A 22,030-nucleotide genomic window follows, 5' to 3' on the forward strand; every position below is an offset into this window, starting at 1 on the left:
GTTTACATAGCCTATAGCTGCTTGTCCCGCTGCAAATGTTCAGTGGGGGGCTAATAACGCTAATAAATTCAGTTCCAAACTTAAGAAACCTTCACAACACGTCCATGTTTATGTCTTAAAACACGCTGCACACAGTAAACTTACCTTGGCCTTGTGCTAAAGTGTGGCAGGCCCCCACTTCACTTCCTCTACCTGTGCTGTGTGTGTGTTCGGGGGTGGGCTTCTGTTCCTCAGGGAGTCGCATTCCTGCTTCGTTGCATTTCACGAGAGATTCCTCGCTAGGAATTGGACACCGATAGGACCACTCTGAATCCAGGTAACGGAATTAAATAACTGCTTAATTACCAATTATGTGATTGGAAGGAACGTTACACTGTTGCTGTTTTCATCATCCATCCGGATTCGATTAAATTACGCAGTATTTCGCAGGTGGAAAAAACCACTAGGATCTTGGCGTGTTTTATTTTCTTGGGATTGTCTCCGTGGCCGACTGGTTAGCGTGTTCGACTTTAGGTATGTGAGCGCTGATTCACAGACCCGGGTTCGATTCCCCCCAAACACAAATAAATAAATACGATAAACCCGAGGATATAGAAGGGGAGGTAGTGTAACTACTTCGACTCGGTTTAGGAGAGCACGCTGGCCCTTGGCCATTGAGATTATCCCTTTTTAAGGTGGGCACATAAAATACCCGTAACGTTTATAGGGGTGATGGATGTGTAGACCTACTTTATTGTGATTTTGTTTAAAATAGTTCAATAGTTTAATCTTTAGTTACACCTAAAACGGTGTGTTCATGCTGTTCTGAGTTCATGAGGTCTCAACAGAAAAGTATGCCTGCTCTGTTTTCATCAGCTGTTTTTCTTTCAGGTCATTGGCAGAGTGATTTCTAACAATAAGAATCTGCATCCTCCCTAGCTGTTGTCCATGGCCTTTGTTTTGCTGGACTGTTATATGTTTTGTATGTGGACGTGCCATGTTACCATGTTGTACGCTTCATCTGGATGCATTTTCCATTGCTGTAGGCTATTCATTCCTCCAATACAGTCCCAGCACACTCCCAACGCAACAGTCTGCCAGGGACAATAAAACATCCTAGCTCAGTTTACTTATACATTTTTAGGCTTACTTGGTAGTAGGGTGAGTGACCAGTTGTCCCACTTTGTGTGGGACTGCTGCACAGTATTTTCATGTCTTTTCCCCCACGTCCCACATATTGAGACAATGTCCCACATTTTATCGTTTTCAAAAGTCAAACCACTGCAAGAGAGAGAGAAGTTCTACTATAAAAGTCTGACTATAACTTTATTATAAATTATATTATATAATATACTAAAATTCTAGCTTCTTAAATGTGAAATTATGTTCTGGTTTCTTGTAGTCTAGACAGTAAACTGATTATCTTTGGGTTGTGGATGGATGGTGGTCAGGGAGACAGGAGAATGTGGATGACAGGCTTTTGGGGAAAAGTGATCGACATTTTTCACAATTTTGTGAGATTTTGTAGACCAAACAACTAATCGATTAGTCAAAAAGAATCCACAGATGAATCGATAATGAAGGTCATCGTCAAGCCTCCCTCCACTAAACAAACCTTTAACTGTGAGGGACACCGCTCGGCTATCAAGCTCTGCTCCATGTACCCAGGACAAATGGGGACGGGTATTTTTCTACTAATAGCCCCAACACACTAATGCATGTGTTGCTGCAACTGTGTGTGTTGCTGCAACTGTGTGTGTGTGTGTGTGTGCGTGTGTGTGTGTGTGTGTGTGTGTGTGTGTGCGTGTGCGTGTGTGTGTGTGTAAAGGTGGATTGTGTACAGTGTGTGAAGCTTGCTGTTTTGCTCGGGCTCCAGATTCGTGTCCCTGCTCGTCACACATTCCACGGCCCATCCTCCCTTCTCCTCCTCCCCTCCTCTCCTCCTCCTCTCCTCCTCTCCTCTCCTCGCTCCCCTTCCTTACATCCTCTCCTCATTAGAATCCAACAACATATATGAATCTCTCTTTCTCTCTGCACGTCTCTGTCTTCCCCTCTTTCTGCAATATGCATCATTTGTGGCACACCTCTGTGTCTCTCTGGTGACGTGCACTGTTCAGTGCTAACAGCCTCCAGTACAGCTGCCGGGTGTGTTTACTGTATATTTATTTACTGCAGTCTCATCTCTTTTTCTTTTCTTTTTTTTTTTACTGCTGGCAGCAGCCGATACAGCCGACAGCCTCTGTGTGTTCATATTGATATATTATTTAGAAATGGATTTCATGTTGACATATGATTTATAAATGTATTGGCTGAGAGGAGGACTTTGGGGGCTGCTCAGCGCGATCAGTGCAGCGGTACTACAGAAACAGCACGTCATATTCTGCTCCTTAGGTGGTGAGTTTGTGCAGTAAGCGTTTGACTGACCTGTGCACGCTCTGTTAACTGCAGGGGACAAGTTACTCTAAGTCGGGGCTGTTTCCACACAGGAAGTTGAAAATGACGATCATGTGCTGACTCGCGTTTTCATCCAGGATAATATTTCCTAACATTTCTAACGAAAGAAACGCAAGGGAAGGAATCGACGACTTGTTCCACCGAATTCTCCCCGCCGTGTCGCGTCATGGTGTGGTGGTGTGGCATCTGTCTGACAGTGATATCTGAACCTCCACCCTCTCACTTCTCTCTCTCTCTCGTGGGAAACAGGGCCATCATGATCACAGCGGCGGAGTACGGCCCCACGTCGTGGGAGCTGACGGTGCAGGTGGACCAGAGAGACGGAGACGAGTCCATGAGGTTCAAACTGAGGGTGAAGGGCGACTTGCACATCGGAGGCCTCATGCTTAAGCTAGTGGAGAAGATCAGTAAGTGCGCGTGTCGGACAACGTGAGAGTCACCGCCGTCGCGGGCCGGGGCCGGCCTTGCCTACGTGGGCCACACCCTTGTTTGCCCTGCATTCCTCTAAACTGCAGTGCCTTTGTTTTACTACAATGCCTGCGCCGGTGTAGCCTCAGGGAGCAAAGTTCAGCCCCAGTCTGATTTGACCTAATCTGATCTGATATCTGTTGTTTACCCACAGTCTGATCTGTCTCAACATGGCAGAGCGAACAACGAAAGCAGCTTGATCTGCTGTTGATTCTCACTCTTAAGTTGGCTCGCTGGGTTAAAGCGCACGAGACACAAATAGATGACTAAGTCGCTTGTCATCAGCAGACTGGACCGGGCCTTCTGAATTCAGAACATGATGTCAGACAGAATCATAAAACCACACCTTTGTTTGTCATGCCCAGCCACCCACAAAACAGTGTTATAGTTTGTGTCATAGCGTAGTCATAATATTACTGACGTGAAGACCAGGCGCGCCCTGAGAGACCCTTTAAACTTGACATGCAAAAGTGTCGAATCATTTTGAGGTTAAATAGACATTTCAACATGAGATATGACAGTAATGTGATAGTAGTAATGGTAGTGATGTTTTGATTTCTGTATCTGTGTGGACCAGAGGCTCCTCAGGACTGGTCTGACCATGCCTTGTGGTGGGAGCAGAGGAAATGCTGGCTGCTGAAAACCCACTGGACCCTAGACAAGTATGGAATTCAGGTAATATGGATGCCAACTTGATCAAAGGTGTTTGGTAAAATCATATCCTCACCGCCATCATATTGGAGGGGGTTTTCAGGTGTTCATACACTCTAGCCCAGAGGTTCTCAAATGTTTTTCAGCCAAGGACCCCTTACAAGATAGAAAATATACCGGGGACCCCCTCATTCTGATTTGTGATTTTGGGCTAAGCTTAATTGTTTCCAAGGTAACGTGCTTGACTTTTAAATTGATAGGTTTGTTACATTAGAATGTAATCCATGAACCATTTTAGATTTAAAGCATACAATATTTCCGTTGAACTATGAAGCTTTTGCAACAACAAAAAAGTTTCTTTTTATTTTCCTGAAAACTTTCCGCGGACCCCCTTGCAAAGTGCCACGGACCCCTGGGGGTCCCTGGACCCCCATTTGAGAACCACTGCTCTAGCCAACCCCCTCATGTGGCGACAACATTAAGAAATGGGCGCGATAGAAATGACAAACAGTTTTTAAATGTCAAAATGCTCACTCAAAATAATCGATTTTGAATGTCTATTTTATGACATCACCTGTAGGCCTCACTTTCATGTACTGTACAGTTTCACTGTACTGTACTTTCACTGTACAGTTTGACAAATATTATATATATATATAATATTATATATATATATAATATTATATATATAATAAAAGGATTTCAGCTTGACATACCGACTGTGGAGAAACTAAACACATGGGTTACCGGGGAGGTTCCCTCAAATCACCCAAATTTACAGAAAGAAAAAGAAAAAGAGATGAAGTCCAATAAGGAAGGAAATATATTGCAAAAATAATTCACACACACACCAAAATCATTTTGCTGCACAGGCCGACGCTGACCTGCGCTACACACCGCAGCACAAGCCCCTGTTGCTGGAGCTCCCCAACAGGCAGACCATCAAGCTGACCGTCAGCTACTCCAGCGTGGTCTTCAAGACTGTGACGGAGATCTGCCGAGCCCTCAGTGAGTCTCCCTCTCCTGAGTGTAGACGCCGGGGAGCAGTGTGCCTCTCTCTTTGCCCTCTCTTGTTGTGTGTTGTTGTCCTATATAAAAATAAAAATAAATGATTTTGAGTCATAAATAGGACTGCACTGTTTGGAAATGTCCTCCCTGGTCCCTCACACCTTCTTCCCACTCCCTTCACGTCAGACATCAGGAGACCAGAGGAACTGTCCCTGCTGAAGGCACAAGACGAGAAGAAGAAGAAAAAAGGCAAGAAGGCACTACTGGACGACGTCTTGGACATGGATGTCCTCAGCGGGGGACCAGGAGGATCAGGTACCGTGAAATGCATCATTTCATGAATCATAACTATGTTTGACAACACTTTTGATTACCGCGCTGCTTGATGTGTAGCTAAATCCAGGCTTTATCTGGTGTCAAAAGTAATCCTCTCCATCTGTGGACAGATTCAGACTAGATGTTCCATGTCTTACATCTTTCCATACCTGTGGTGATGATGAGTAAAAGATGCATTGGATGGAATACAATATGACCATTCAAAATGGGCATTTGCTGGTCTGAACGTTTCCCCCGGTCATGAAACATGTCGTTGGTTTGGTCATTATTGTACAGCGGTTTTCCCGTTAAACCTCATAGGCTTTGTGCTTTGCTTTGATTCTAAAAACATGGACGACATTGTTCTCTTGCTTATAAAAGTGGTTTCTGACCACTTGCAGTAACAAGTGGTCAGAAACCATTTCTTCTTGTGTGAGTCACCTCCCTAGAAGCGACGTTGGAGAAATGAGGGACGTCTATATATAGTTGCTTCTGAAGATCTGATCGGCCACAGTTTTCATCGTGGAGAGCTGAAAGAATTGTTCAGTGTGCTGCTATGTGTTCTTCCAGCTTTCGTTAACTTGCCACTAACCAGTGCAGATTCCATACCAGCATAAAAAGTGCTCTCTTCGCTGCCCCATATAGTTATAATAATAGCTGTGCCACATGTCTGCTCTGAGATTAGATCACACATGGGCAAAATACGGCCCGCGGGCCGCATGCGGCCCTCGCGCCCGCGATGTGTGGCCCGCGATGGAATTGCAAAAAAAAAAAACAGTGCACCTGAACGCAACATGCAAGATACCCGCTGAATAAGTGTAAAAATGTTCATGTCATTCTGGCCAACACTCCACTTCTGTTATAGCATTTCAGTCTGGAATATGGAATATCTATTTTAAATAATTAACTCATTGGTTTTGGATTTATTTAGCTTCAAGAGTGCATTTTTGTTTGTGTGACCCTCAACACAGGCTTTGAGAATCCCGGGCCACTTACTGATACTTATGCTTAAAGCAGCTACGAGCAACAGTTATTAAACAGTCTAAATTTAATATCGATGCCTCACATCTTACCTCATAATAGTAGATGAGACCAACGCTGAGTAGTCTCGCTTGAACCCCGAGTGAATCGGCCAGTGTTGTCTTGATGATTAGTCTGTCTGCGGCCGGGACAGATCAGGAAGTGAAATGAAATGGTTTGCGGCAGCCACTTCGGCCATAACCACAAAATAACAAAATTACTTCCAAACAAACTGTTAGAATATAATGAGAAATGTTCACGAGAGTAACAAGCCCCTGCATGGCATTCTCCTTGTTTATGGTCTGTTGCTAGGCAGAGCGAAACGGTTGAAGGCAGGGTGCCATGGCACGAGTCCGATACCTCACGAGTCCGACACCTCACGAGTCCGAAAAAAGAGGCTAACTTCCCCCAGACCCTAACCCAAAACCTAACCTCTCCCACCCCCACGCCTAAACCTAACCTCCCCCAGACCCTAACCCAAAACCTAACCTCTCCCACCCCCACGCCTAAACCTAACCTCCCCCAGACCCTAACCCAAAACCATGAGGTGTCGGACTCGTGAGGTATCGGACTAGGGGGCAGTCCCCGAAGGCAGGCAGCTGCCGTAAACCGTTTCGTTTCACTTCCTGGTCACTTCTGGCCTGCCAGAAGACAGACACAGACTCTATAATCATCAAGAGAGCAATCTCTGATTCACACGGCTTTGGTCTCAGCTACTATTATAGGTAAGATGTGATGCATCAATATTACATTTAGACTGTTTAATAACAATCGAAAATCTTGCTCGTAGCTGCTTTAAATTAACCCACTCATATTCTGGTTTATTTCAAGAAAAACATTTCGGCTAGTGGAAATTCTAATTGGCTGGTAACTTTAAAATCTAGCAGCCATATTGGCAGGTGGTCAAAAAAGTTAATTTCAAGCCCTGAGAGCAGGTGGTGACATAGGAGTGAGTGAGAAAACGATCAAATATTGGTGGTTAATGACATCATCACAACTGTTAATTTAAAATGAGTTATTGCTCTAAACCTGGCTTCAAATTTTTCACGCTGGCCCTCAGCAAAACCTGGTAGCGAGGACATTTTTTGTGGCCCTCTCTATCATCAAAGTTGCCCATCCATGGGTTACGGCATGACAATATTTGTTCGGCCCCCGGCAACAATCTGGGTTTCTGATATGGCCCCCCATGAAAAATAGTTGCCCACCCCTGGATTAGATTGTAACGCTAGTTGTTTGTGTTAAACCTGGCACACACCGGGGCAACAGCAACGAAGGAGCGGCAAAGATGGCCGACTGTTGCGTCGCCTCACGTCGCCTGTGTGTGTGCAAAACAGTTCCACTTGAACCCACCGCAAAGACTACAGCCGACGGTCGGCACGTGGGCTACTTCCTACGCCTGTGTAAGACCAGGCTCAACGGGAAGCTTCCCAGAGGCCAATATTTGTGTATTAGAACGATCAGATCAGAGCCGTATAATAGAAGAGTTCCGACATCTCCATTCACTCCAATGGACCAGTTTTTTTTCCAGGAAGTAGAAAGTGGAACTCTTGAGTAAAAAAAAGCAGCACTGTCGAGTTGCAGCAAAATAGACAGTTTGTGTTGTACTTTGAAAGGGTTTTTCATCCCTTGAATCAAATTGTACATTATCAGCTTTATTTTAGCATGCAAAAGTAGCGCGAGACCCATTCCTGGCTGTTCATTGGCTAATGAGTCTCGCATTTTGGTCCACTCTCTTACTAGAGGACACTAGATCAGATGAGAGGTTGAAAAAATGAGAAGAATATTTTGTGCGCGCCCTCTCTTCTCGTGCCACTGATTCGCTTTGCTGACCACCGGCCAATCAGAGTGATTTCTCTCACCGACTGCCCGCCCCCGATTCAACATGTCGAATCATCAGGACACACCGCCAAGACTAGGGCGACGACGGATGTTCAGATATTGCAAATGGCCGAGAATCACCTTGTGTGTCTCAGGGACCGGTTGTACAAAGCACCTTAAGTTAAGATTTTCCTTAGGGTCCGAGTTCAGGTGTCCATAAAATAGAATCGGCTGCACACACAAAAAACACCCTTAAATCTTGTGCTTATGTTTTCCTTAAAATGTTTAACCTTAAGGAGAGGATTTTGGGGTGTTTTGTGCAACCGATTTTTATTTTATGGACACACTCGGACTCTAAGAAAAATCTTAACTTAAGGTGCTTTGTGCAATCGGCCCCTGAGCTTTTACTGTTATCACAGAGAAAGTCAGCTGATGGACGACACCCAGCCTTGTAACATGAAACTCGTCTTCTTCCAAGCATACTGATATTTTACTATTTAGCAGTACAGTATAGAGAGGAAAAGTGAACGTCACTTCCTGCTTCAACACTGTACCAAAGATTTTCTTCCGCAATTTATTTTCCCATACACATTTGGTAAAATGCGTATAAAAATAGTTTTACTTGGTCAAACCAAATTGTTCAGTTATATTTAGAATCGGCAGAGACCATAGAACATTTCACTCGGTCCAAAACTTAAAAAACAACAACATTGAAAAAATATTTTCTTTAAAGTCGAGCTGAACCCAAAAATGACTTTTCTTTTCTTTTAGTTCAAATACCTGGGTATGCAGTGCACCTATTTAATAATGTATGCAAAACAAATCACAACAATCTAATTTCTTTAGTTTTTCACACCTTTTCACATCAAAAGTTCATTTTTCAAGATTTCATTGATAACAGTAATGTACAGTTTGCTGACGTCACCTAGTACTATCAAATTTCTACCCCATTTCAACCAATCATATCACAACATGCAGCTGTCAATCAAATTTTTTCAAAACATTGTTTTTTTCAAACATTTCAGGATAATTTTCTCTTCCAAATGAAGTAGAAAATGGCGCCTAGTGCCTGTCATCTGGCAGAATTCCTATCCCATAAACTAACTACTAACTTGGCCAATTGTTAGAAACATAAACAAAAACTATAATCTCTAAGAATGCAAAGAAATGTAACTGGCTCGTTAAAACGCGCATTCCAGGGATATCGTATTTACAGCAGCGATAATGGCACGCGCATCCGAGAGCTTGGTTGTCAGGGGTCGCACTTCCGAGATTCCAGGCCAACGTGCTGCACTCTCCGCTCGGCAACACGAAGGCAGCTGGCTTCCTACGGCCAGCAACTAACTTCGTGTCACCAGGCTCTTCCCGAGGGGAGCGCCACAACACACTGAATCCCACTCGATTTGGAGGCGGAACACGCCAGGATTGGCCAAAGCCCAATCCAGTCCCCAGAATTGTCAAATAAAATCATCGACATGATACTATGACCCGCCTCTCAACCTGTCATCTTAGACAAACTATGTTTTCAGTCTGAAACGGACTCATATGCACGTGACGAACGGGTTCAGTTCGACTTTAAACTTGCATTTTTTTACATTTTGGTCTGAGTGAAATGTTATATATCTGAACTGTTTGGTTTGAACAAGTACAACTATTTTTATAAGCATTTGAGAATTGTCTATGGGAAAATAAATGGCGGATGGAAATCTCTGCTACAGTGCTGAAGCAGGAAGTGACGTTCACTTTGGCTCTCTATGATATTGTAGTGTCTGCTTTTCAGCATAGCATGGGACGGGGTCTAGGCAATCATAGAGAGTAGTGTCCATTGTCATGGAGCGATCAATTGACTGTCACTTCTTATCGATGTACATTCTTTGTTTACGTTAAACGCTTCGCACACTGGCGACGTCATCAACCTGTGTCGGCGGTAGCCTGTTGCATTGAATTGCATGCCACCACATCCATAGAGCAGCAGGTTATGGTGAATACTGCTCATAGATACAGTCTTCTACAAACCCACATTTTACCGCCCTTGAAGGCACCACTCCGTTTCTGAACGTGGAGATCATGGTGCAGGCAACATGGAGGGAAGTTCAACATGATTAATTTGCATAAACGACTTGACTTCAAAGCTGGTTTGCAAAGTGAGCCATTAAGTCTTAAAGGAGACCTTTCTTTCATCCTCTTTCTTCGTGAGAGCGTTTCTGTTCAGCTTTTTTTTATGTTGACCTAGTTTAGTCTTTTGTCAAACATCTGTTCATATCACTGTTGCTTCCTCTCTGAGAAAGTCCTTTTTGGTCCCAGAATGAAATCAGTTTTTTTTTTAAATAGTCCTACCCTTCCCCTGCTATGAAGGCAATCTGCACTTAAAGCATAATTCCCCCCTAACATATCCCTTAAAATCACTATTGATGCTTGAAGGTGCGTTCATCTGGAAAACCCATTTGTATACTATCTCCCCTTATAGGAAACCCCATGTACAGTAAGACCATGACGGCGACCTACGACCCGGAGAACGGGATGCCAGTTTCCGCCACAAGCCTTTGGTTTGGGGACAACCATCTCACGGCAAGCAGGCCCACCCCGACCCCCGCAGAGCTGGCCAAGCTGTACAAGCCACTCTCACTAGTGGACAAAACCGTCACCTACGCAGGGTAGATGAAATCACTACAAAACAGCTTCTCGCCGAACCTCCCAATGATATCGTTAAGATTTTAGATGATTCAATCTGGAAGATGTGTGTACCGCAGCTCATCTGATTGGTTGTGGCTGTGATTGACAGGTGGTTGGACTCATCTCGTTCTTTGATGGAGCAAGATATTCAGGAGGATGACAGGCTATTGCTACGCTTCAAGTACCACTTCTTCTTTGACCTCAATCCCAAGGTAAGAGACCCCCCAGAGTCTAGCCCTGGAATTACAGCAAGGTCTGTTGTTGAAGTTTGTTGAACTCAAGTTGTGTTTGTGTGTGTGCGTGCGTGCGTGTGTGCGTGTGTGTGTGTGTGTGTGTGTGTGTGTGTGTGTGTGTGTGCGCGTGCGCGCGTGCGCGCGTGTGCGCGTGCGTGTGTGTGCGTGCGTGTGTGTGTCAGTATGATGCTGTCAGGATAACCCAGCTGTACGAACAGGCTCGCTGGTCCGTCCTGCTGGAGGAGATTGATTGCACTGAAGAAGAGATGCTGATGTTTGCTTCACTACAGGTGAACATGATCTCATCACAATGGATGATGTTTCTTATTGAACTATATTGTAAAAATATGAGGATGTAGCTTGATCTTCTGACCTGGCAAGTGGTTGCCTAGGTAAACCCAGCCCCCACGTGACCTGCTCTCTCAGTGACTGTAAGCAGGGTGAGCCTGAGAGCAGGTCACTGGGGGCTGGGTTTACCCAGGCTAGGCAAGTGGTTGGTCATATTTGAAAAATAATTTAGGTTTTGGGCAATGCAAGGGTAGATGAAGGGCATGTTATCAACACCACTGTTGGGTGAAATTATGAAAGGAATAATAATAATAGTGATGATGATGATGATGATAATGATAATAAATACATTTTATACTTCATTTATATTGCACATAACTCCATCAGAAGACCTGAAAGATCTCAGAAGCTGCTTAGAGAACTAAGAGGTTTAGTTAAGACGTTCAGTCAAATCTGTTCAAATCAGTTCTAAATCTAGTTACTAGTGAAGAGATGCTAAAATTCAAGATATATGGCACTATAAAGTGCACAACAGACATACATAAATCATATATTCACCTAGGCTTATCCCTGGTATCCATGCTACATGAGCAAAATCCTGAAATTTGAAATTGATTTAATTTCAAATTGATTTTGCCACCATGAACCACATTTCTCCACAGGCAGGGGGAGGTGTGATAGATATGCTGTATATGCTGTATAAGTAGCACACTGTGTGTGTGCGTGTGTGTGTGTGTGTGTGTGTGCGTGTGTGTGTGTGTGTGTGTGTGTGTGTGTGTGTGTGTGATCTGTGCAGGAGAACTGATTTGCTGTCTTAATCCATGCAGAGACATGTCGGGACAGGAGGAAAATACTGAGAGAGAGAGAGAGAGAGAGAGAGAGAGAGAGAGAGAGAGAGAGAGAGAGAGAGAGAGAGAGAGAGAGAGAGAGAGAGAGAGAGAGAGAGAGAGAGAGAGAGAGAGAGAGAGAAGAGAGAGAGAGAGAGAGAGAGAGAGAGAGAGAGAGAGAGAGAGAGAGAGAGAGAGAGAGAGAGAGAGAGAGGAGAGAGAGAGAGAGAGAGAGAGAGAGCTACATATCAGGAGAGAGATACTGAGACTAGATGGAGTATTCACCTTATGTAGCCCCGCCCACTTGACCCAGTTGTGTTATGACTTCCTGTTCAAAACACCGTCTGTTTTACCTGCTCACTACTACTGTACTGTCACAGGAAGTGTCAACACAACAGGAAGTAACCGGCTCACCCGCTGTGTTGGAACATAAGCTGAATAGATACAATTAAACTTTGCTGCGATGACAAATGATGACAAGCTGTGGCATTCACAGAGTTTGATGCCCACCTGTGATCTATCGAGCTGTTATGTACTGTAGCAACTGCTGGTGCAGTGATTCATTACTGTTGCACTCATGTACACAATGGTGCAATAACTCACTCCGGCTCGCATCGTAAGCTCTCAAGTCAATTTGGAGTTCTTCATTACGTCATCATGACTTTGATCTTGTTGGTCTTGACTAATAAATCATTATGATCATTAGGAATCTGATTGGAGGTGTTCTAATAACGCAGTAAAAAAATACTTCCACATTATTTCAGTATCACATCTGCAAACTGACCGTGTCGACCGAGCCCCTGGACCACTCCAACGAGCCCGAGGTAGATGAAGTGGAGGCTGCCCTGTCCAACCTGGAGGTGACACTTGAAGGAGGCATTTCAGACAGCATTCTGGTAAATACTTTCTTTACCCTTCTTCTTTCTTTATTAGATTAGACGGTGGCCTGAATAAAAACAAGTCATTTTGAGTTTTCAGGTCTGTGTTAAAGTGTAACTAACCCCCAAAACACTTGTTTTCAGCTTTTAAGTTAAGCTTTTTTTTAGTCCAAAGCTGCGTTCACACCGACCTATTAAAGTTTTCGCTGGCATCGAGTTTACATACAAAGTCAATGCAAACGAGCGATTGAGCGTATATTCGCCCGGGAGAAAAATCGCTGGGCGTACCGAGCGACAGAGACAGAGCGATAGGGAGAAAATACGCTCGTCGCCCCAGATGAAATATCCCAACTCGAGCGAAAATACGCTGGCATCAGTCGCTTGCGGTTCAACGCTGATTGGCCGCCGTGTGAGAGCGAGTCAAGGATCACACTGGCTTGGAACAAACCGCTGGTTTATTGTGTGGCAACAAACCGCATTGACAGGCTGACAGCTCACATGAAGTGAAGTCTGTACTACTGGTATGGAGCTCGCGTTAGGAGCACGCTGATAGGCTTAGCTTGTAAACGACGACGGTGGCTCGTAGTGGACAAACATCATGACATTGCGTAACGTTATAGCCCCCACATGTCCGTCAATTCGTGTGCCTGTTGATGAGCGAATTAAACAGAGCGACAGAGCGATTCCAAAGGGTTGAATCAAGCGACAGAGCGAAAAATAAATATCTCGGTGTGAACACAGCTTTACAGTATAATAACACCTGTTTTGAAGCAGGGGTTGATAGCTAGGCCTCCACTGATTGCATGTCTGTACATGGTGATGTCACGGGAAGACACAAGATAATTGACAGTTGTTTGTCCCCGCCCCCAGGAAGACATAACAGACATTCCAGAGCTGGCGGATTCCCTGAAGCTGTTTAGGTAAACCCTGAAGCCGACCAACGTATACTGCATCTATTCTACTCTATTCTATTCTATTCTATTCTATTCTATTCTATTCTATTCTATTCTATTCTATTCTATTCTAGTCTATTCTATTCTATTCTAGTCTATTCTATTTCTGTTTCTATCCCATGAAGATGCCATTGTGCATAACTGATGCAAAATCTCAATTACAGTAACTTTTCTCTGTAACTTTCTCGATTCTTTGATCCTTTCCCTGTCTAGTGCCTTGAAAATCTAGGTGTAAGAGGAATTGAAAACTATAAAACCTCAAACTTATCACTGATATAGCCATGGTACGCAATTACAGGAGATTTTTTTTGTTTTTTGTTTTGCAAACTAGACCTTATTTTCATCTTATTTTCTGGTAAAGTAGTCACCCAGCACTGAAATGTCTTAAATCGATGCAGTCTTGAGCTAGAACACACCGCACAACAGAGCAACAGAGGCCAATTCACCTTATGTTCAGACGCGGGGGTGGGCCAAATTCTTCCGGGTCGTGTTAACACTTTCGGTGGTCACGGCGCGAAATACAAATGAACGTCATGAAGAAGAGAGTTGTTTTTGTAGCGGACAGAGCAGGGGGTAAAACAAAGAACGTAGCCTACTACTTTGAGCTCGGTACACAGCAAGCAAGCAGAGTATCCACTGTTAGCCAGGTCAGATAACGTTATCGTCGACAATGACGAGCACTTTCTTGTAAAACATACCTGGACTCCAACAAAGAAAGCTTCAGATGGTTTTCTCTCCTCCGAGCGCAGCACGCGCCTTTTACGTCTGTAAGACCCGCAGATGTTAACGTAATTCCCTGGAATGCGAGAATTAACGAGCCAGTTACATGGCATTGCATTCTTAGACATTGCCGTTTGCTTTTATTTGGTATGTTACACACAATTGGCTAAATTATTAGTTAATTCAGAGTTAGATGATATTGGAGCAGCCAGCCATTTTTCTTTTCTTTTCTTTTTTGCCGGAAGTCGTCACACGACCACACAACCGGGTCAAATGGGCGTGGCTACATAAGGTGAATAGGGCATGTGGGAACCGTGCATGTACGCCCTGTAAAAAGCATATTTTCTGCCACGCACCGGCTCATATCCTTATTATATGATAGAGACAGAACTGGGAGTGCCTCTATTGACCTATGGGACCTGAGTCTCGCAAGAGTTGACAGTTCAGCTGTAGTGGAGCAAGCCTCCATGTTTCGCTTGGAGTAACAGCGTAGGATTTTGTAAGTTATGGCTCCATATTTACCTGATTTCGAGAATATGGACGACGCATTTGAATTCGATGGCCGCTTGTAGTTATTTGAGCCGGACTAACTTTATACGGATTACAAACTGAAGAGCTTCTATATCTCAAAGTGACGGACAGCAGGCAGATAGAGAGTGAACATTGCGTTTTCACTCTCTCTTTTACAATAACAATCTGAGCCTCTCTCTTTTACAATAACAATCTGAGCCTGTGTCCGTTGCAAAAACAAGCTTGGTTTAGTGTTTACTGCCAAGGCGGGAGGGGCATGTGGGAAAAGCCAGGGAAAATGCACCAATTTCAAGACATTTCTGCTCAAACAACTTAGTTATACATAAACAGAAAATAGGGTCCAGCCCTTTAAGGGTGATACACCGCATAAGTACACCAGGCTTTGACACACAAATCCGGCTCAAAGCATTGATGCTGCTTTACTTTCAGCCTTTCACACCGATAAACTCATGAACTGTGCACTGTGGGAGAACACACGGTCTTCACACATTCTTTTTTGCAATACTGTCTCACAAAATCAGGCCCAAAAGACTGACGCTGCGGCCGTACAAAGAGTACTGGTTCGTCTTCAAGGATACCACCATCTCTTACTTCAAGAACAAGGAGACCTCCAGTGGAGAACCCCTAGAGCAGTTCCACCTCCGAGGTCAGGACAGAAGCTCTGACTGTTGCCTAATCTAATGTGTGCTTTATTGTTGGGCATCAATACCATTAAAGTGAACCATTCCACGTGTTATTGTTCTGTCCTGGAGCAGGTCAATGAGCATTATTGAATATGAGAAGTTCTCTACAAAAGCTAGAACACAGTCTTGGTTGACCATATTTAGCCATACATCAGATCGTCATTTAGGCCCCGCCCCCTTTTAGGGAGAAAACACAAGCCTCTTGACTTCCTCTTGACTTCAGTGTAAAATAGCACTACCCCAAAACATTATAGAAAAATAACAGAATTAATCTCGTTTATTAACAGACAATTGGACTCGAGTCATAGGGACTCGGACTCGAGTCGACTCGAGTCGCAAATTTGACGACTTCCGACTCGACTCGGACTTGGAAGGTAAATACTTGAAACTTGACTCGGACTTGGAAGAAAATGACTCGAAACTCGACTCGGACTTGTGACAAGATCAGCCGAGTGCACCAGCTGGGCGTACGCCTAGGTTTACACGCTACGTCCGATGTAGAACTCAAAGTTACGACTAACTTAATTTTATGACTAGTGCACCCTGTATGCGCTGCGTCTGTGTATGGAGCAGGCGTAAAAGTTACACCCAAATGCGTAGCTACTCACTGACAGCTGTCTCATCTTGATCTGCGCGTGATGCGGCCGGAATCTTCTCCAAAAATATCGATCGATATGTGCTGTAAATATAGACGTTTTGGGCGCAGGACCTCCGCTCGTCGGCGGGTTTTAAGCTGATGCGTCGGAAGATCTTTCAATTTCTTCCTGACTTCGTCAACTGCCCGCAGTGCGCAGTCTGCCATCGCATTCAGTACTGATTGCACTTGTGATCAAACTGCTTGTGTTGGTGCTGTTAAATTGAGCTGTGAGAACGTTTCTATGCTTTGAATACAACTCTATAAGTTTGAGCTGAGTTGGAGCTGTCTGTCAGCTGTCTCGAGCTCGTCTGAGAGAAGTGTGTTGCTTGGCAACAAGCACGTATTAACGTGAACGCGCACGTCTGCAGCCTAAATAATCTCTGCCTTGTCATTTTTTCTAACCTGTGACTCGACTTGACATAACCTGTGACTCGACTCGAGACTTGACTTGAAATAACATTGTGACTTGACTTGACTTGACTTGCCGACAAAAGGAAAGACTTGGGACTTGCTTGAGACTCGGGACCAATTGACTTGAGACTCGCTTGGGACTCGGATCAGAGGGACTTGGACAATTGTCTGTTTATTAATGACCCTCAAAACACCATGACATGACAATATATTACAACTCATCTGGCCATAGAATGGGCAAGATACACCGGAAATATGACTTTGACCCATCTAAAATCATGTGACTCATGTCACATAATTTACATTACAGCCCCGAGCCAAGTAGCCTACAACGACGCTGGGCTCCACTACAACAGCATTTAATGTCGGAAGACTAAGTTAGCAACAGGCAGACACAGGAACTACGGTAGGTCAGAGACGGGTCATGAGTTACATGATGTTAGATGGGTCAAAGTCATATTTCCCATGTATCATCATGCATCATTGTGTGGCCGCCTATTGTCATGTCATGGTGTTTTGGGGTCATTTAAAAACGAGATTGATTCTGTTATTTTTTTTATAAAAAAATGTTGTAGTGCTATTTTACATTGACGGGTCAACGGGGAGAGCCTTGTGTTTTCTCGCTAAAAGGGGGCGGGGAACATTGTAGCCGCCAGCAGCCGCCTACAAAGCGACGTATTGCCTATCTGCTGTATATAATATATGTAATCTTACAACATTGTTCGTTGGACAGGCTGTGAGGTCGTCCCCGACGTCAACGTGACCGACAAGAAGTTTGGCATCAAGCTGCTGCTGCCAGTTGCTGACGGGATGAATGAGGTGTACATCCGATGTGACAATGTAAGGCCCGCCTCCTCGCTCGCATGCTTACCAGCACTTCTCCTGTGATAATCCAGTGATTCTGCCTTTTTTTTTCTTCTTCTTCTTCTCCTCCTTCTTTTTCAAATCCCTAGAAAGTATCCATATTATAAGATGTTTGGGGCTATAACTGTAGCTGATATTGCGTCTCCTGTGATTACCCCAGGAAACACAGTACGCCAAGTGGAAAGCTGCATGTATCCTGGCCTCCAAAGGCAAGACGATGGCCTACAGCTCCTACAGGTCAGAAGTCAAGAACATCCAGTCCTTCCTGCAGATGAAGAGCCTGGCGCCCTCTGCTGGCCAGACCGCTCCCAACCTCGACACCATGGAGATGAACGCTGAGAGTTTCGTGTCCCCGCGCTACACCAAGAAGTACAAGACCAAACAGGTCTGCTCACGGGGCTTTGAGCAACACACTTGACTTTGCCTGCAAACATCAAGGCTACATCAGTACATTGCCACTGAATAGATTGTTTTAAACCGCTCTCTTTTATATTCCCGCTGGTGATTGTTTCAAGCTGACGGCTCGCATCCTGGAGGCCCATCAGAACATTGCACGGCTGTCGCTCATGGACGCCAAGATGCGCTTTATCCAGGCGTGGCAGTCGCTGCCAGAATTTGGCATCAAGTACTACATTGTCAGGTACAGGTACATTTTCCTTAAGTACACAGAAAACTGGTGACCTGGTGAATAGACAAATATGACCCTGTAAAAACTTCAGGCTCCAGGGCTCCTGGTTCTGCCTGAGCTATAACCTCCAATGATATACATAATGTGCTTAAGAGTTGTACATCACAAGGAAATAAGTCATAGGAATAAAATGTAATTCCTGATTACAAGAGGTTATTATAAAACTTAGATGTATTAATTGTATGTATGTATATAAATAAATACAGCATAAAATGTAAAACCTATTTTCCAAATGCATCTATTTCATTCAAAATCTGACTTTAACATCTACACCAGTGATACTCAACTTGTGGCCCGGGGGCCAGATGCGCCCTGCGATAGGGTGCAGAGTGGCCCCCCGACCATTTTCTAATTCACAATGAAAACTAATGTTAAATAAAGTTTGACTGAGCTCCAGCTAAACTGTCAAATACCGCCTTCTGCTCACCACCAAGGGCACTTATGTACTCAACTAACTTAAGTTAACTTAACTAACTATTCTGAATGCACAAAATTATCATAGTAAACTCCGACTGACACCCCCAAAAACCTACAATCCGCTACAGAAAAATGCATATTAATCTGTGTTTACTAACTGGCCCCTGGCCTCCTGTCATTTTACAAAAGTGGCCCCCGGGCAAAGCAAGTTGAGTATCCCTGATCTACACCATCTAATTTCTGAATAGTAATTTCAGACATCATTGTTTTATGTGTATTCCAGATTCAGAGGCAGTAAGAAGGATGAGATTCTGGGCATCTCCTACAATCGTCTGATCCGTATCGACATGTCGACTGGCCTGCCTGTCACCACCTGGAGGTTCGCCAACATGAAGCAGTGGAATGTCAACTGGGAGATAAGACAGGTGAGGGATGGTTGCCTCATATACGATGATTTCACCTTTTTTCTTCATGCAAGGCAGGAGCCTCAACAGAGAAAATCAAATAAATGCCTGATACGTTACAGAGCACCGCAGGAATGAGTCCAGAAGACGTGGATGTTAGCACTTCCGGTTTCTACGTGTAAAAGTCAATAGGATTTTTGCATGGGGATTTTGGTTAAATGTTTGAAATAAGGTCTCTGCTTAACAAAAGTATGTGAAACAGTGAACTTGATGTTCAGCAAATTAATCTTCACAAATGAGGACCACTTTTATGATTTTCTAAGTGTATATGCGTTTTTTTTACGCGATTTTCAGAAAACACTTCATAAAGTCATAAAAGTGGTTCTCATTTGTGAGGATTATACATTACATTACATTACATTACGTCATTTGGCAGACGCTTTTATCCAAAGCGACTTACAATAACACATTTTTGTCAGCAATAGAGCAATCAACTATGCAACACAGTCTACAGCTACAACTTCTGAAGGAACAGTGGTAAAGTTTAGTTTAGTTAAAATACTCTCATAGATTATCTCTTGCTCAACACAAAGTTAGCTGTTTCACAAACCTTTGTTAACCACAGACCTTATTTCATGCATTTAACCGAGATTCCCATACAAAAACCCCGATGACTTTTACACGTAGGAACCAGGAAGTGCAGGGACGTCTAAATAAGCCTACAAAAATACATGATCCCTGTGGTACTGTATTGCAGAGATTGGGCCATTGCAACACAGGACTGTGTGTTGGGAATCACATGATGCATTTGCTCTTCCAGGTGGCCATAGAGTTTGACCAGAACGTGTCGATAGCCTTCTCCTGTGTGAGCTGTGACTGTAAGGTGGTGCACGAGTACATCGGCGGCTACATCTTCCTCTCCACGCGATCCAAAGACCAGAACGAGACGCTAGACGAAGAACTGTTCCATAAACTCACTGGGGGCCAGGAATGAGAGACAGGATATCATGCCTTTGATCCTACGTCTGTCTCGTGTGTAGATGTTACAATGTGAAAGTCACACATTCTTCTGTATGATATATTAAAGGGGCAGACAGTTTGAGCAATGTTTCCTGCAAGAGCACCAAGACAATGTTGTTGATGTAAATATCCTAGTAAAGACAGATTTGGATGTCTTTCTCTCAAAAGTTTGATGGCACGATTTCTATAAGAATTAAGCCTTGTTTAATTTTGTTTCAACATGTGAAAGTTTTTTTTAATGAAAAAAGCATTAAAGGGTGTTTTTATATTTCACAACTTGCTTCGCATTAGGGACTGTTCGTTATTTAGAAGGGGGGGGGGGGGGATTTGGAGCTGTGACCCTTCTCTCTTTTTTTATATTTTATTGTACAATTTTCAGAACCAGGGGGGGAAAAAACAGACTCAGACAAAACAAAAACAAAAATATACATATATCAACATTCCAATGTTACAGCGTTGTGCTATCTGCCACATCAAGTGCTTATTGTGCTTGTAGGTGTTGCTTATTGTGCTTGTAAGAGGTGTGTGTGGGATGCCATGCAAGGGGTCCATGAAAAGCCAGTTGGGAAAGTTACTTGTCGCTTTCAACCTTGTATAAGTAGGCCAGAAATCAGTCCCAGATAGCCGAGAATTTCACAAGAGAATTGGTCCTCAGGAACCCGGAGTCTCTCCATATGTACAGTATAACCAAAACCATGTCTGTCAGCCACAGCTTAAAAGAAGGTGGAGAGGAAGACTTCCACTCCTTCAGAATAAGTCTCTTGGCGACAGTCATCCCCTGCGTCAGAGACTGCTGCACTGAGGAGCAGAGAGGATTCCGAGCAGCCGAAGATGGCGAGTTCCGCCTCCGACTGAAGGGTTATTTTATAAGCCTTACCCTCTGACGCCTGACACCTATCACATAGTGGTGAGACAGAAGGGTAGATCTTGTGCAACCTGGACTTGGAATAATGAAGACGATGAGTGACCTTAAATTGGATCAGCTGGTGTCTGCTGTTATGCAAACTTATGGAGGGTATTGTATTTAAACAGATTCTGCATAGTTTTTCAGAAAACGGTATCAACTCTGAATTCCAACATGCATATAAGGTGGGTTACTCAACATGTACAGCCTTACAATTAACAGATGACTGGTTAAAACAAACTGATAGAAAGTTAATGGTGGGTACTGTACTGCTGGACTTCAGTGCAGCTTTTGATGTCATAGACCACGAGCTATATTACTCATCAAACTATCTGCATATGGATTTAAAACCTCAGCTATCAATTTGATGAAAAGTTATTTATTTAAACACATCAACCCAACTATTACTGTATGCAACCTATGATAACTGTATAGCTTTGTTCCCATTGATTGTAAATCCCGCCCCCTAGCACAAAATCAACGTTACTTGACTCGCAAACGAACTAACAGACAGAGATCGATCTATAGTCCCCCCTTTTGTGGAGGACAACAAACCCAGCAGTTCAAAGTCCGCTCAGATGAACCATGGACTGTTTGTTTGTTGTGAAAGTGTTCCAGACTCCTCCCACTCTGATGTGTGTCCAGAGGACCAGCTGTCCCACCGTCAGCAGGCAGAGAAGAAGACGATCAGTTCGTGTCTTTGGTTGATTTGATATTTGCAGCGTTGTCATGGAGACGAAGACGCTGTTGCTCTCCATCCTTCTCTGGACCGCCGCACACGCCGAGGTGTCAGGTGAGAAGGGGGTCGACAGCCAATATTCAATAATCTTTAATCTCTGTTTCCAAGCCAAACAATTCAAAATATTCACCGTTTCCCTCAGAAAGTTGTTCTGGTCCGGGTGGAAAAGTCTCTGAAACAACATGTAGAGTAGACCATCACATACTGTACATAAACATCTCCTCCTCTCCTTAGTGACACCCCATTTACAAAAAGAAGCCCAAAACAATCAACTGTTTTCCAGACTGGATCTGTGGTCCAGAGGAGAACGTGGATTTCTGCAGCTTAATTATGTTACAGTCAAATCTGGACTCATGCAGCTTTAAAGGATGAGTTTGGTGATTTTGGACCTGTAATTAGTCTTTCTAATCAGACAGCTTTATCACTGAGTGTTTCAGTAAAGGGCCT

At 43.9% G+C, this 22,030-nt stretch overlaps 1 protein-coding gene across 1 annotated transcript; it reads left to right on the forward strand.

Annotated features, from left to right (window-relative positions):
* The first annotated feature begins 225 nt into the window (after nt 1-225).
* fermt1 (FERM domain containing kindlin 1) lies at nt 226-20,161 on the forward strand. The gene is made up of 16 exons (XM_083642492.1): nt 226-316; nt 2,683-2,840; nt 3,479-3,576; nt 4,425-4,560; nt 4,747-4,875; nt 10,181-10,367; nt 10,496-10,598; nt 10,802-10,909; nt 12,499-12,630; nt 13,483-13,532; nt 15,338-15,462; nt 17,281-17,387; nt 17,572-17,796; nt 17,927-18,051; nt 18,800-18,941; nt 19,741-20,161. Exons 2-16 carry the CDS (start codon nt 2,690-2,692, stop codon nt 19,912-19,914), a joined length of 1,992 nt encoding a protein of 663 aa, XP_083498618.1. The 5' UTR covers nt 226-316; nt 2,683-2,689; the 3' UTR covers nt 19,915-20,161.
* Nucleotides 20,162-22,030: the final 1,869 nt, after the last annotated feature.

Source organism: Poromitra crassiceps (assembly GCF_964638095.1).
Source record: "Poromitra crassiceps genome assembly, chromosome: 9".
NCBI classification, from domain to species: domain Eukaryota; kingdom Metazoa; phylum Chordata; class Actinopteri; order Beryciformes; family Melamphaidae; genus Poromitra; species Poromitra crassiceps.